General features: G+C 36.3%; 1 protein-coding gene across 19 annotated transcripts in view; it reads left to right on the top strand.

Moving 5' to 3' along the window:
- Positions 1 to 16,473, top strand: part of LOC129738847 (polypyrimidine tract-binding protein 2) — a 595,573-nt gene extending 579,100 nt beyond the window's left edge. For all 19 annotated transcript variants that reach the window (XM_055730225.1, XM_055730206.1, XM_055730232.1 and 16 more), the window contains 2 exons: positions 2,888 to 2,965; positions 3,084 to 16,473. In XM_055730225.1, the coding sequence (XP_055586200.1) occupies positions 2,888 to 2,965; positions 3,084 to 3,216 (211 nt within the window). In that variant the 3' untranslated portion in view covers positions 3,217 to 16,473. The remainder of the gene's footprint in view (positions 1 to 2,887; positions 2,966 to 3,083) is intronic.
- The last annotated feature ends 1,201 nt before the right edge of the window (positions 16,474 to 17,674 follow it).

Raw genomic sequence — 17,674 nt, 5'->3', positions numbered from 1 at the left:
GGATTTCAGGACAAGCTTAAGAAATCACGACCAGTTTCCCGGATGAGCATTCAGGATGAGAATGCGGGATCAGGCTCAGCCAGGATTCTTGGTTAGGGTCGTGAATCCTGGATCAGGATTAGAATCTGGGATCTGGGTCCATCACAAGCCAGTCAAGCTAAGAATTTGCTATGAAAGATCAGGATCGTGATCCTGGATTCAAGATCCAAGATCAGGGTCAAGATGCATTATTAAGAATCAAACATTACAAATCTGGGATCAAAATGCAGGAAGAGGCTAGGATTCTAGGTCAGGGATCAGGATCCAAAAAAATGATCCAGGATTCTTGATTTAGGATCTAGGATCAGGATCAGGAAGTAAGATCCGGATTCAAGCTAGCTATTAATCGATGATCAGAGTTCTGTATCAGGATGAAGATCCGGGACTCAGGATCCAGGTTCAGGATCTGAGATCCGGCTCGAAATCATGATTCAGTAATTAAATCCAGGATAAGTGTGCAGGATGACGATCAGAGTCTGGATCTAGAATCAGATTCCGAGATTAGGATCTCAGAACAAGCTTTCAGTTAGGTTCCAGGATGAGTGTCCAGGATGAAAATCGTGATCCAGGATCAGGATCAGGATGCAAGATCAGAATTCAAGCTTATCATACATAATCAGAGGTCAGTATCAGGACGAAGATCCGGAACTCAGAATTCATTCATAAGATCACATTCGGAATCATGATTCAGGAATGAAATACCAGATAAGGGTAAATGATCAGGATTGATTTTTAATCGATTTTTAGTATGTTTCAAAAATCTCCTTCTTGGAAATTTGGCTCCAGAGAGCGATTGACAAAGTTTATCTTGGATTATAAAAAAGAACTTAAATGTTACACTGTTACGTTGAAAAAGTCTTCATAAGAGCACACTTGATTAAATTTTAGACTAACTCTTCCTCAAAAGGTGGCTCCAGAGAGTCATCAAAAAAGTTTTAAACGGTAAGGTGTCTACTTTGCACCAACCAAAAAAAAGCCTAAGAACTGACAAAACTTAACCACGTCATTCCCGGACGGTGTCCGAGCTAGGCTCTCGGAACAGCACAGCAAAAAGAAGGGATTCAGCTGCCGCCGGAATCCTCTTTACACTTTCCGTTAAGCCTTTTGTTTGCACACTTAGTCCTACCACAGAGAACCGGGGACTGGCTACCTTTCCCGGAATGTTGTTTGGATAGGGTCTTTATCGGTCCACCATATCGGTGTGCGGACTGTGTCCAACGGTAGTGAGCTCCAGTACTCCGTAGTGGTGGCCCAGAATGGGTTCGCCAGGTTTGGGCAAAAAGGCGATTGTAAAAATTAATAGTTTGCTAACTGGTGTGGCCACACCAGGCGACGACTGGTTGCACTGCCCGGGACCATGTTGACACTAATAAAAGATAATTCTAATTAAATAAGTGGACTCACTCTGAGTGTGTTGCATCTGCTGACTTGGGTCTAAAGTCAGGAGCCAGCACCAGTAATCTGTGGCTTTTTACTGAATGGATTAAGGTTTTTTTTTTTCAAAACGGTATGAATCAGTGAACGTCTAGACTTTGTTGATATAATGAAGGCGTTTTTTAAAGTGGGACATGCTAACGTCCAGTATCGAATATATAGGATTAAATTTTAGCACTCTGCTGAAATTCAATTCAAATTTTTAAATCACTATTCAATGAGCTTGCGGCTGAGATGAAAAATCACTAACGATGCCACATCAAGCTGTCACTCTTCGGCGGACGATCGGATTGTGGCGTGCGGCATTTTCAGTTTGCAGCAGCAGCAGCAGCTGTTGGCAACTTGAAACCTAATTAACATTGAAACGTGTGCACACATTCCAAAGGACGGTGTACTTCATATTCCGCATCATTAAAACTTTGACAAAACTATTCATAACGCTTGCACCAACCCACCACACCGGAATGTTTCACACTTTTTAACCCGTTTAATGAACCGCCTGAATGAAAAGCGTCGGGCATCTGTGTTGAGGCGGGTGTTTTCATTTCGTTGCAGAGTTTAATTTAGAGAGGACCATATGTAGGGATTCAATTACTTAGATCTAGGCACTCCAATTAATGATGATTTTTCAAATTAAATGAAATTTTAAAGCTAAAAATCATTACAACTAGATGGCAATAAGTTGCATACCCACAGGAGCCTTGCCTCAATGTTGTTAATTAATGTTTATTACATTTCGTTCCTTTACCAGATGATTAGGAGGGGTGATTGTTTCACAATATAAAGGACACAAAAGACCAAATGGCTGCATTTCGCTGCTGCCGGTGCCAAGGAATTTCGTTGTTGCTGGTCCGGAGGTTGTCAAGATCTATGTTTAATTCCGCCCGTCATTGTCGCCTACGGGGACTTAAGAGAATGCAACCAATCACAACAACGAACAATCAATTTTATCGTTTAAATTGCCTCCAGAGCGAGGAAAGAGTTCACATCCATCCCCTTGGAGAAGCCCCTGATTGAACCCTCTTCGGACTTACCTGACCTGACCCTTTCGGGTGCGCTTTGTCGCGCCCGATTTAACCTCAAAGGTCGCCCAGTTTATAAGCACAAACCGACTCGAGTCTGTCCCGGTGGGAGTTCATTGTGCTCTCCGGTCTCCATTGTGTTTGAATTAAATTTCATTATATCACCTGTTGGTTGTGGTGGCTCCATAGAGAAAGGTTGGATCTTTTTTTTCGTTATTATTTATTGTCCTAACGAAAATCGCGAGAAGAGATCCTGTAGCCACACGCTGCGGGTGCCTCGTAATTTAATATTCGGTTAGCACCACCATCTGAAAAGAGCATTGTATGAGAATGCAATTATTAATGTTTACCGTTTTTCACTGATTTTATCTTGTTTTTTTTTTCTATTTCAGAGCAACCGTCACCGAGGAAGAGATTAAGGAAGCCTTCACTAAAAATGGTTTCGAGGTCAAAGCTTTCAAATTTTTCCCGTAAGTATTCAAATGTTAGAATTTTTTTTAGTAGTGATTTGGTCAATATATTTTGATCAAATGCATTGCATAATTTATGACGTTCCATTAATATTTATTTTATCTTCTCCTCTTACAGAAAAGACCACAAAATGGCTCTGATACAGCTAAGCTCAGTGGAGGAAGCGGTGTGCGCACTGATCAAGATGCACAACTATCAGCTGTCGGAATCGAATCACTTGCGTGTCAGTTTTTCCAAATCCAACATCTAAGCACACAGCACATCCCCTTTCAACGTACCCCAGATGTATAGGCTTAACCATACACACACACATATATGAACACGCAACTGCGCCAGTAGGGGGTAGTACTAGGAGATATAATACAAGGACAAACTGCAACTTGCTCTCGCCAAAAGATTAACAAAGATTAATAAAAAAACACACGATCAGTCACTTATCAATGCTGATCAACTCTATCAGCCATCAGATGGACGGATGGAAAAACAAATGGAATCGATTTCATTGCCGGCCAGCCAGCCAGCCAAAACCAGCTCAGCTGAAATTTCTCCTCACGAACATCAACAGCAAACTTCTTGATCCTCAGATCCAGACACGTGGGACTGCGATAAGTGCGAAGGGGCAGCCGCGTGCCCTGCCAAAACGCTGTAAAGCTAACCGTGCACATTGTGTTTGTTTTCCTTTTTCGTATTCTATATACAGCTCACCAAGCCTGTAGTAGTAAAAAACCTTGGTGGGACTATCATTTCTCGTGGAGTTCAACCAACAACAGCATTTCTATCGCCTCATCATGACAACTTTCGAAGAAGGGATAAAGAAATACACACCCGAAAAAAAACTAGCAAGGATCTCGAAACCCCGTTAAGACTCGGGAATATGTGCTGTTGCATTGCTGCGCCATTACGGAATGCATAAGAGAAGAAAAAAACACTATGAGACATTAACCTTAGGATATCGAAAAAAAGAACAACATCAACAGAAAAAGGGCTTATGAGATGAACAACCTCAAATGGGCCCTGGCCAAAACACCCGAATCAAACACACTAGCGAAGCTGATCTGGATCACCATGCTGCACCTCTCTCTAGCAGAGTAGTACCGTTTGTGTTTTCGTTTAGGTATAGGCAACCAATCGGTGGAGAATTCTTTTAGATAAAGAAATGGAATCACACCTGCACACCGACTTACAAAAACAAAACGTTAAATGGGAACAAATTATACCTAACTTAAAATCAATCTTTAATAAGTAAACGAAAGAGACATATTAGGAACCGGAGCAACCACCATTGCTTGAAGAGTTAAATCAGTAGACAAAAATCAATGGGACGGATCACAAATGGGAAAGAAGAGATGCGGCCACAATAAATCGCAGATACTATTTATTCTGTAGGAATTCGTATTTAAATGTACTAAATTTTAAAAACAATATCTAGTAGATGCAGATAAAACAGAAGTAAATGAACAGAAAAAAAAAACAACCAAACTAACTTGAGCCAGAACATTTAAGAAAAAAAATGTGTGTAGTGTAATAGCTGCAACAATGGAGAGCGAAAAAAACGCAAAAGACGCAATTTGAGCAGCGCAGTTGACTTCGAAATGGCAGAAAGAGAGAGAAAGCGAGAGATCTGAATTATTATCGAACATAACCATGAACTACTTTTCTCATTGCTAGTTTTTATCAATGTTTAAACCTTATCTTTAATTTTATTGGTAATTACTGCTATTTTTTATTTTAAATCAAACGGTGGCCGGTATTTACACACTTCTTAAAAGATATAAAAAAAACAATCGCAAAGTAATATTTATGTTTTCTTTCCATTGCAAACCAATTCTTCTCAATTGAATCATCTTCGAGTTTTAAACAAACTCTCTCACACACATACATATAAATCTACAACCACACCTCTACACAAACGCACGTGCTGTGTTGTTGTTCCGTGTTAGTGTTAATTGAATGAAAAAAAACAACCTAAAGAACGCACATGGCGGCAAACGTACTTTGCCAAGCGTTGCCTTCAGTGCACTATTCAGACAAAAAAAAACTGTTTAAATCATATGGCAAAAACAAGAAAAAAATGCAAAAAACTAATGCTGGCAACGATACCTGTACGTGTGTTGATGTAAACGTATTTGTATTTAAAAAGGCAAAGCATAACAGAAGTTGAAACCATTTAAACAACATTGAAAAAAAAAAAACAAGTAAAGAACGCTGTGAGTAAGAGTTGGTGAACGCGATATCAAAGAGAACCATCAGTTATTGAGTTAGGGTTAAACTAATTATATGAATCTTTAAACAAAAACAAACAAAAAAAAACAGAAGTAATATATGGATAGTTTGTATTTGTTCGAGAACGGGAAATCGAAGGAAAAAATATTAAAAAACACACACACACTTGTATTATTAATTGATAGTTAGCGCCTAGGTTGAGCTATTTTTATTGCTATTTAAACCAGAATAAAGGTGAAAAAACCTGTGTAGTTATGTAAAATTTATAAGAAAAAGGAATAAATTTTGTTGTTGTCTCGAGCAAGAAAAAAGAAAAGAGATGCACACAGAGTGGAAAGAAGGAGGGAACCGGCAATACACAAGAGAACGAATTATTTCCAGTATTGTTTAGACAAGATAGAACTCGATTGTTAATTTGAGGGTAGGGATTGAGGCAAAAGGAACGGGCAGCTATGGACCCCCTCCCCTCTCCAGCATAGGCGGGAGGTTTTTCTGTCGGCCCTTTCCCGGGAACCGGGAAGTTTCAGAGCGCAGCGATCTACATAGTGGAAAATCATTATTTTTCTTATACCCGATGTTAAACTTTAAGTTGAATAGTGTTATTTATGCGGAAATTACCTATATTTGTGTTAAGTTACGATTGCCCGGATTTTTCTAAGGGTATTCTTTAATAGTGGTATTAGTTCTCAGTTGCAATAGCTTTTCCGCGCAGCACGGGGTTTATTATCGGATCGGGTATCGGAATTCTGCGTCGCGTTTCCATTTAGCGGAAATATCCGGTAATATGCTCCGTTGCTGAATTGAATCATTCGGAAAACGATATGTGTCGAGCAAGAAAATCTTGATAAATATATATAATCAATATTTGTAGAAAATGTCGAGCTGTTTTTTGTTTTGTGAAATTGGACAGGGTGAATGGGCAAGAGTGCTTGGGATACAAATTGGCGATGGTCTGTTAAAATTTGTTGTTCAACAGAGATTGGAATGTGTGGTCATCTTAGGAATTACTTAGTTTTTCGTAAAATGGCAACCCATTTGGTCATATTGTGTGGATACGAGTATATTCAATTTATAGGAAATCTTCATTTGGATAAAATAGAACTTTTAATATTACCGAAAGAAGAAAGTAATGTGTAAATTTAAAGTTTTTGCATCATTTGGCTATTCATGTATCCACACAATATATGATGAATGAAATGTGATCAAAACATAACTGACCAACAGATATAATGACAGAATAAAAACTACGTATCACACTAACACATACCTAAGCGTTTTCTTCCACGCACTTGAGTTTCCACCACTCGCCAATCAGCGCTTCTTGCGATTGCGAAAAATTGATGTTTATTTCAAAAGTTCAAGTACTTGCCGCCCTAATCTGTTGAAGTATATCCCAGGAATGCGGGAGAGCTTCAAGATGAGAGCTCTTCAACGGCAATCAAATTGAAATGATAAACTAACAAAAAAGAAACATGGAAAACAAATTGATAGAACTCTTTGAAATCGAAACGCACGAAGTGAGAAAAAGTGTCAAATCAAACAGGTTATAGAAACATAACGAAATCAATCATTTATAGTGACAATGACTAAATCGCAAAATAAACTGAAACACTGCGCCTGGTACAATCAAACCGTGAAAAATCGTGCAGGAGAAGGGGCGAGTAATGAGAGTGGCGCCGTCATCGCTCTCTCTAGGAACAGAACCCCAACCACACACATTCATTGATATAGACATAGAAGAAAAGCAGATAATCTGATGTAAACCGGTCGTGAGTCCACCAAATACCGAGCTGTTGAAAATGAGAGAGAAACATTCTCAGCTACACTCATTATATAGGCGAATAAAATCATAGAAGAAAAAAAAACAAATGAAAACTAAATACAAGAACTAAGATGAAAATAGGCGTTGCATTTTTGAGCTTATCAAACAAATGAAAGGAGGAATACAGATGTGAGAGAAAACTCTTAAGAATTATATATAGAAAAAAAAAATTAAAAAAGCATAGAAAAATAAAACTATAACAGTGGTGATTAAATCATTAAACCGTTTTTTTATGATTATTATGATAAAAAGGTATATTAAATCTATATATTTAGAGTATTAATCTACATTAAAAAAAAGGAGTAAAATCAAGAGACAGGAGACGATAAAAATCGAAGAAGCACCACCGGTGATTCTTCTAACTAAATGGGTAAAATCAAGTTAGGAAAAATAAAACTTAAAATACAAAATATTTACACACAATCACATAGAAAAAGCGAAAATGGAAACCGTGGACCCCGGAACAGAAGAAAAAAACACTACAATGATAAGAAGAAAAAAATCAATTCGAAGAGAAATAGAACGACAGAACAGTGTAGTAACAAACAACGGCTTCGCATTCTAGAGTTGGATGATACCCCAGCAACAGCACGTTTCGTGAAATCAGTGATGCCAAACGAGTAGTAAACTTCTGCAAACCCAAAGCGAACACGTGCGCGCGAACAAGAGAAAGCCACCTAGAGCGAGGCCGAATCGAATAAATATATGAGAAATCTCGACAATCAGATGATGTTATATTTTAGCGATAAATCTTTAATCTTCAAACTCTATAATTATATACTTGTAAAACAAAATGGACAAACAAATCTATTCATTCGGTACACTTCTACACTGATCAATGTACACTCACACAGACACGCCATTAGCAGCAAGAAACAACGCCCAACTGACAGGAAATCTATACATTTCGATTGTAAGTGGAAAGAGTACATTCGCTAACCGCCGGATTGGAAATATATCTTACATGCAAAAATCTAACACATACACATACTAACACTCGAACAAGTATATCAATATCACTAAAACAAAACTATATCTTAGCTTCTAAAATCAAATGAATCATAAACGGAAACAAATGAAGAAAAACCATACGATTCTTATTCGTGTATTACAATTCCTCTCAGCAAAGCAAAACATTTTAAATGTAGTATCTATTGTTTTACGTTTAATTGTATAAGTTCAAAACTCCTTAATGGTAGATTTAACATATGTTGCAATGCGGTATTTACTGCTAAACGCTATGACTGCAAACTGCAATCCCTAACTAACTGCTATTGTTAAGATTCGATTACCACTCGCGAAAGGCCGTTCGTCACAAAGGATTTCGATCCTGGCCATGGCGACCGTCAATTCCAATGGTTTTTGATTGGAAAGTATCCCGTACTATTGTTTTTTGTCTCTATTTGTTGCGTATGCTAGTTTAATCCCTTTCCTCTTCAAATATCAATACTTCCGATATAAATGCTGAAAAGTCGGGAATAGATATCGCATTATTATCTCTATCAAAACAACTATAACTCTATCCTAATCTAGTAAAGTGCAAAATGCAGAACACTGACAAAACACACTCTCACGATATGTTACTAGAAACTAAATTACACTTGGACATACGCGGACACACCAACTTTCATCTCTCTATCTCTACTTAGCTGACACTTTAGTGATATGAAAGGGAAAAAAACCTATATCGACCTATTAGCGTACATCAACGTATATTTGAAATATTGTAATGAAGTGAACACTGTTTGAACTATGTTCCAGGAAAAATCAAATCAAACCACACACACATAAACACACACCTTGAATCAAACTTGAACTAAAACTCTAGCGTGCTGGTCATTTTTTATAAGGTTTATGAACTAGCTGAAGAAATGATATCAAAATAATTGTCTGTTTACTTTCCGTAGAATATTGAGCAATCTTTTTACCATCATCCTACTATCTATAGTGTTGAATAGTTGTTCGTGAGCACGATTGAAAATGACTTCTTAGATTTACAAAAGTTATTTACACATTTCCGGGCTATAATAGAAATTTCCTTATACAGTCTTCTATTATTTCATTGACTTCAAAACTACAAATCGCTTGAATATTTCTTGTCCGTTTAGAGAATAGGCAACCAAGAACAAAAGATGCAAACTTTTTTTTTCTTATTTCTTTCCATGTCTACGTAAGGTATGATTGAAAACCCTCGGCCGAGGGATAAATATGTGTCAAATTTATACATTTTAAACTTACGAAGAACAAAAAAAAAAACACAGAAAAGAAGCAACAATCTAAACTATAATAAGCATCTAGAAATGCTTTTAACGAGCACTACTGACTAGGACGTGTACACATCTACGTAAGGAAAGGTACATTCAATCATTTCTTGAATGTAGAAATAGTTTAAAATTGTAGTTGCACGTATTGCAGTTGGTGATCAAAATTTGACACAGGTTTGAAAACAAAAAAAACAAAAACAAAACAACTTTGTTGATCCTTAAGGCCAGTTAGTTTTGAGATTTTTGGTTGATATCAGGAAAGGGCACATGGGAGAAGTAGGCCTATGCCAATCAACTGTCATCACGCGTTTTTTTCGGCTACGCATATTTTATACTAATTACATGGAAGATACAATAAAATTCAATTCAAGTGTTGAAGAGTTCTCCAAAGAAACCGTTTATGTGAAAGTTACTAGTTGGAATTGTACAAGAAACTTCAGTTCAGAAGAAATGTCATCGTAGCTGGAAAAAGGACCCAGATGGCATGGATCATCATGTTTGTATCTGCGCCAAGCTTCCGTCGTTTTTTGGTGAGATCAATCCATAATATTCGTTCCATTTTTATTTTTACCTTTTTAACAACCTATTGTTAAATCATAAAAAATATAAAATTCCGTTGAAGCGCTTGACAGGGAACTCCCTTGATGATCTTTTGCGGTTTTAATCACATGGTTGGCCTGGCCGTAGTTGTATCTTGAATGCATTCAATATGTAGCAGATACAATGTTGAAAAGAAAAATGTAGGACACAAGTTTTTTTTTTATTTTCCAGGATGCTTACAAGTTTTGACCATGTTGATGTTAGGAGAATAAGAAGGGACTTTGTAATAATTCGGATTTTCGAATTTACCATCGGAGTACCTCTATAGGCCTTATGATCCCAAGAGAAAGTCGTTGAAATGCACTTTCTAAAATATCAACCAAAATTATCGTTTTTTGCTTCAATTTGATACCTATCGAAATCCATTCAAAGCACAAAAACACGAAACTGACACAGCTGAAAGTCAAACTCATGATTTTAAAATTATATTCAAAATGGGTGTTTTCCTTTCTTTTCTTGCATGTTTAAACTCCTCTCTAAAAGAGTTTTCAAAGCTATTTTCCTCAAACGTCTCGTCACTTGCCAACTATCTCTTCTAACCTATTTCTCCCCACATCTCCCAGGAGATGAAAATTTAAAAGATTTAACATTTCCGGCAACACTTCACCAGCATCCGCATGTAACAAGTTGCGACCGACTTGCTGTTTTTGTCGTTCAATTCAATCTAATCTCGAAAAAGTGTGCAGAATTTGTGTCTCCAGGATAACCAAAACTTATGGGAAAACAGACCGGAAAGTCAAATCGAACAAAAACTAGGCGCAAAGCAAAACTTAAAACAAGAGAGTTAGTAAAATTTTTAGCTGAATCAAATCGCCGTGTTAGAACGTTTTTTCCAGTAGAAACAGATGAAACTAAGGAAAAAGAGATAAAAAAAAAACTACAAAAGCAGTGTCGTTTCTTAGTGCAAGCCGCAACATATGTCAATTTGAAGCTGTTTCGAAAAAATTAAAATAAAAATTCAACCAAATGCAAGCTGATCAAAAACTCAAGACCGAAAGTCGTAAGATTTTGTTACACATTTGTAGTACAGTTGTTCAAATCAAAATAGATACGGGTGACAGATAAGTTCAGAAACTAAAATAGGACCGTTTTTGTGACTCCATTGTTGTTTTTTTTTCTTTGGGCAAGTAGATCAACATCACCGCAAACCAGCCACTAATTGGACCCACAAACAAACACAGGACACAGTTCAAGCAGCTAAGTTTCAAAAAAAAGGAACACAAAAATTGACAACCACCTACTACTGTTAGTAAATAACTAAACAAAAAAAAAGTAATTCCACAAACACAACTGATTGTGCGTGTGTGTTATTGGAAGAATTGTTATAATTGTGATTTATTGTTAGTGCAAATGGCTAAGTAAATATTGTGGGAAGGGACAAGAGGAAAGGTTAAAAAGCAAACACTCCTACCGCTTCTTGAAATTTGACGGTATAGAATCAGGGGAAAAAGGTATCTAAGTTAGAAAAACTAATCACAGCTTTCCGATCGGTGATGTCCCGTCGGTTCGAGTTAAAGACACTCGCAACATTTTTTTTTAGTTTTTTTTAAACGTTACATACTTTTCTTACAAGTTTTCGTTTATTTTGTTTTAGGTCAGTCTTGTTTGAATGCTATAGGGTGTCCCATGGTGTCTAACCACGATTTTGATACAACACTGCTTATTCCGGATGACTACAGTGAGCTCCAGTTTTCAAAGTTTTTGTGAAAATGAGAAGCATTTTCCATCGGAATAGCGCAAAAATATCGCGGAATCAATTTACGAAAATGGAATAAGGCTTACATTGGAACTGTTCGAAATGCTATTCGAAAGTATTGAGAGGAAAGCTGCTTTGTGAATGAAAAAAATCTGTACGGAAACCGGGACCGGTGGACAAAACTTTGGACCGGAAAGCCAAGCGTGCCCAGGCCAGTCCGGATAATAAGACCAGATTGGATCTAAAGAAATATAAGAATCAGAAGAAGCCGAAGTCGAGTCAAAAACAAGCTGCTTCCATCAAACCAAGAGCTCATAAATGTTATGATCAAATGTTGTGCGTTATCATCGACGACCAATCCAATTGCAAGTTGGATAACCAGTATTACACTGTTCGGTATGGCCGAAATGTTGACGAGACGGAGAGCATGATCACCCAGTACTGTTTTGGCCGGTTTTTCCATCAGTTCACTACTCAAAGGACACGATGGCTTGGTACCAACCCAACAAAGTCCAGATCGTAACAAATTAGATGAATCCATCAAATAGTCATCAAGCACGACCGACTGAAACTATTTGGGCCTATACCAAATGGTACTTGAAAAATCAATTGTGAAGCCTGCAGATTCTATCGAAAACTTTTCAAAAGACTGGAAAAAAGTCATCGCAAATCAATCTGAGCTGAATTAAACGAGCAGTCTTCGATCAAAAATTCGTTCACCGGCCTACGATTGACTGGAATCTAATTTTTATTGATTCACTGTAACAAAAAGGCTATGGAGAACATAAAAGTGAAAAAAAATGAATTTGCTCCTAAATTGTGTAATTACATTTAATTGTGCTTAGACATAATAAGGCACCCTATAAGTGGAATTTGAAAAAAAAAAGTGAACTAAGTGCAATATTTCAACGCATATATCTAGGTTGCTCACTGCTTGCTTCCATGTTAAAGATTTGTGTTTTGTCTATTTCGATATTTGGTTCAAGGACCTTCCGTTATTCGCTTCAGCCCGGGACATCGGAAGCTGTAAATGATGAATCTATTGTTTGATTTTTAATCTAATATATTTTGGAATTAAAAAAAAAGAAATACAATATGATACATATTACTCATATCACGTGGAAACTGGTTGAGGGCACAAAACTTAAACAGCTACAGCTATTCGACCGGAAGTAATCTTTAAAGACAGGGTTCGCTGTGGAAAGATCAGCCGAAAAAAAAGGCTCTATTAGACCGGCTAGGTATAGAATTGTCGAAGCTTCGAGGAACACTATCGAATCGAAATTATTTCACCGGAAATAAATATGTTTGAACGGACCTATCACTACAACGGACAAGTTGGATGAGAACTTGTAGAAAACCAAACTACGATAACGAGTTGATTCCGGGTGCAATGATTTGAGGAGAGAAGATTTTATCTCCATTCGACATAATCAAGCTAGACAGAATTTATCATTCGCGCAAAAAAAGATCGCAAGATAATCATAGAAACTCTCACACACATCTCCCACTATTAACTACATTCATACATACTTTCCAATGCAACTGGTACTGGAACTGTAAATGGAAAACCCACAGGAATAAATAAAGCTAACTACCCGCAGCATAATCACGTTTAAATCGACAACAAATATACAAACAAACAAAGAAAAAACGGGAAGAAAACCACTCGGAAGAATTTCATTATATTAAAATCAACTTAAAAAAAAATAGATAAATGTTTACATTTTAAGAAGCGAGACACAGCTCTGAAGAAACCAGATATATCTTACACAACATTCACACAACAGGCGTTCAAGAAACATACATATGATTGTGACCGTTTTTTTTTACTTGGGCATTTTTTGCACAGGCAGCCAATGGAACTCGGATTATGAAGGAAAAACTGGAATGCTAAAGTATAGCACAGTAAATTGAGCAGATTTTATATTGTCAAACCGAGGCAAACGAAATGAAAGGAACAGGAGCCTACAGAAATCATTCTTATTGACAGCAACAGAAGCGATTGATTGTTCATATATACATATAGTGAAATGGAATAGTAGTAAACAAAACAAACAAACAAAAAAGCTAACTAACAACACCCGTCAGGGTGTTTTCCTTAATTCGATTCGAGTTCAACTTTTTCAAGGTTTTGTCCTAAAGGGATATTTCCACATGTTACAAAGCAAACCCTCTAAAGACAGAACAAAACAAACGAACATATATCAAACAGAAGCACATTCAGCAACAACATACAAACCAATATCTGAACCAATTTATTTTACCCTTCTTCTAATGCTTCTGATGAAATATTCACACTGCTTGTAATATTGTTCCATAAGCGAAAAAAAACTCTTGCACGATGCGCTTTTCCGTGCTCTTTCTAGTTGCAGACATGGATAAGGGGCACTTCAATTTTCTAACGCTTTTCACCTCACCTCTCACGCCACCATTTCCCAAATAGTCACGAAACAAAAACTGGTAACAAATTACAACTCGATACCAACTCGATACCTATCAATGATCCACACACAAACAGTCACATATCAAATGTTAGCAACCAACAAAAACAAAAAAAAAAATCGATCCAAAACCAGTTTAACGGAACAACTAGAAGCTCTACCAACTATCTTTCTCTATCCTTTATTCTGCTTTGATGTCTTTCTTTCACTGTTTTTAACCTAAAACAACAACAAACAAAAATTCAAACCACCCTCTGAGATTTTAAATGTAGGAAGAAAAAGCCTTAACTTAGGCTGCTTTCACACAATCGGATTAGCCCTGACATAGCTGGGGTAAAATCGTTTGAGAACTTACTTTAGAATGTTGTCTTTATCGTCTGAACCCTTAACTTTATTTATCAAATAACCGTTTCGAGAGAGAAAAAAAATTAGTTGTTTAAATAATCCATAAAGTTAAATAGCTGAACCAAACTTGTTTCATCAATCGTTTCGTAGACGACTTAAGTTACACGTGTTAAAAATGATGTTTTTTACACATTGTTATACTAAATAATTTTTGTAAAAAACGTGAACCTCAACCTGCAGGTCAATCCGATTCGGTGAAATCTTGCCAAATGATTGTGAAGGCTAGAAACAATGCTGAAAAAAAAAGAAATCAAAATCCTAAATGTAGGCAAAATGTGAAGTTTAGAGCAACAGGAAAAACAAACAATTGAATACCACGAGAGCTTTAATGGTAACCAAAAAATGTAACGAACAAAAAAACAGTTGAAGCTAGGAAGCAAACAAGTAAGAAGACAGTTTAAGCACACAGCAAAAAAATATAGGAACTGTGAAAGTCAGACAAGCAAACCATCCACGCATTCGGGAAAAGAGCCTATGTGAAAGCTTGAGAAGAACATTCGAAAGTTGTAGAATAACGGGTAGAGAAAAACAGTGCAGTAGAACGTAACATGAACAAACTGTTTTAGAGAAACGACCTACACACTCATGTGAAAACTAGTTTAACATAAAAATAAACAAACAAACAAACAAAAAATACCATTAAAAGGTACACGCAGACGATTTGAGCGATCTTCAAAGAAGACATTGATCAGAAAGGGGGAAAAGAGGCGTGCGGGAAACTGTTATATGTAAAATTGAACATAAAAAAGAAATTGTTTTAAGATTAAGATTAAAATTAGCGATCACGAACAAAAACTGAATATGGCAAGCGGATCAACTGAAAGTCATCAAGAATCAAAAAATACACACACACAGACACAGAAAAAACATACTAGTGGAAAAGCGTAGAAAAAGAAAAAAAAAACATTCGGAAAAAAAATCGTTAGCAAATTGAATATGGCCACTCAGAGAACGTGAAAACATCTCCTCAAATTAATCAGCATTAGTGCAAAAATTGTGTAACAGTAACTAGAGAATTATCAAAACAGAAAAGCCGACAATTTACCAGTAGTTGAGAAATTGAAATGCGTTGATTAACTTAAATAATGAAAACAAAAGACAAAACGAAGCAGGTATGTGAAACTCGCTGCAAAAGAGAAACAAAGTTAGATAAAATGAAACCGTTAACATGCGAATGTTTAGGAGCATGTATTGCAAAATTTCACTCATAAAATAATACAGAAATTTGACAGATTTGAACAAAAAAAAAACAGAGAATCAGAACTTGTGAACACAATCAAAGTTGTAATATTTTCTTCTTCACAAACGAAAGCATCAATAATCCTTTCTTCGAAATTGATAGTTGAAATAAATCGAAGAACAGGAAAATGACTAAGCAAAATCTAAAAGATTTATTGCGCAAAAGAGATTGATGGTAAGATATTGATTAAATTAATAAAAAAAAAACAAACAAAGTAATGGGCCGATTGTTGCCACCTGTTGAAATTATCCGTGAACCAAAACCATTACCAGCTTCTGTATGAAGAACTATTTTCAAAGAACCAACACAAATACAACAAAAAGCAGAATTGTAGTATGCAGTAGATGTGACTGAAGCTGCGATCAGAATTTCTCTCATTTACAAGCAGAACACAACTGAACACAGAACTGTAAAGGTGAGGTTAGGAATAACAAAAAAAAACCGTCAATCGTGGTTGAGGGGTATTTTGTTTTAAGAATATGAATGGAAAATCCACGAACCGATGGTAACGCTATGATCCAGTGAGATGGTGCAACCAATAGAACATCCTCTGGAGAGCAAAGCAAAGAAATTACTAAACACCTGCACCTGAACACACACAGATACACACAGACCGACAGACAGCAGACAGACACGCATACACATACACACAATGTGGAATGTAAGGAGAATATATATTATATATTAATGATTAAAGTAAAACAAAAAACAAGTATGGCTACGATTTTGTCGTTTTATAATAAAAACATTTAAATAAAATTTAAAAAACAAGTACATTATACACATAAAAAGGAATAAAAATTGTAAAAAATAGCTTCCGGTGTAATTTTTTTAACTTGTCTAGACGTATCCGAAAATCATATTTTGAATGTCTATTAATTATGTCAAATTTGTTTTCTCAAATCCTAAAGATTACATACAAACATTCATTTTGGAAAACATTTTTTAAAAAGATGTTGAGAGTGCTTTGAAAATATGGCATTATGAAGTTCATATTATACTCTAACGATTGACATATTGGAAACAATATTTCTATAACAGTTCTTTTTCACGTGGGAAACATTTTAAAATGATAAATCTTCAAGTCACATTTTGTTGAATATTTCAAACAAAGTTCATAACTCAAAAATCAAATTTTTAAAATTTGTCATAAGAAAAGCATTGTTGTTTTGTTCTATTTAGCAAATTTTTCTAAAACAATTGATTTTTGTAAGACATTCCGGTTTCGAGATTTAGGAGAAGGAATCAAGTATCACCAGGGATCAAATATCCTCATTCTCCCCTATATGTTTTAGCAAAAGGTTTTTCTGTTTTGGAAAACTGAAAACATACTTGTCGACAACGATGTCACTGAAATGGTCCATTTATATGTATGTATATTTTGAATAAATATCATGGCATGAGCTTGAGGTTGCTATCAACTACGGTCCACCTGCGGCCCCTCCCGGCCAATGGCATAATGGTTGCACTCCGTGATTGGTTCGAGATAATCAACATTGCACAATGAACCAAACGAAAGATTGCTGGGAACAAGCAATTCAATCTCACTGTACAATTTTGAGGATCTCCTACTTTTAAATGAACCAATAACGACGCCGGCCAAGTCCGTGTAGTCGATAGAAGGGGAAGGGAAGTGCAGCACATGTGATGATTTGTTTGGCAGAGACCGGCTGTACGCCATCCCTCCACAAATCTCACGCTGAATGTATGGGGCAAGGGAATGTGGTATGAAAATAACCTTGGTAAGTGATGTGAAGTTTCCTATTGAAACTCCTAAAGGCCTTAGAAGGTTAAAAGTATCAAATTGTGAACTTAAAAAAATGTTTCAACAAACTGTTTTGCATTTATAAATTTAATATTCCATTCTTTGGTTCCATCATTTCATATCTTTACCGGTTTTAATCTCCTTAAATTCCTGTTTCCTACTGAACTTCGTATTAATATGAATAGAATTTGTCTCAAATCTGTGAATTCAAGTCCCTACTCTGACTAAAGGCCTCATGTAGATTTTTCA

The sequence above is a fragment of the Uranotaenia lowii genome, chromosome 1, assembly GCF_029784155.1.
Source record: "Uranotaenia lowii strain MFRU-FL chromosome 1, ASM2978415v1, whole genome shotgun sequence".
In the NCBI taxonomy this organism is placed as follows: domain Eukaryota; kingdom Metazoa; phylum Arthropoda; class Insecta; order Diptera; family Culicidae; genus Uranotaenia; species Uranotaenia lowii.
This window is presented reverse-complemented; position numbering and strand designations above follow the sequence as displayed.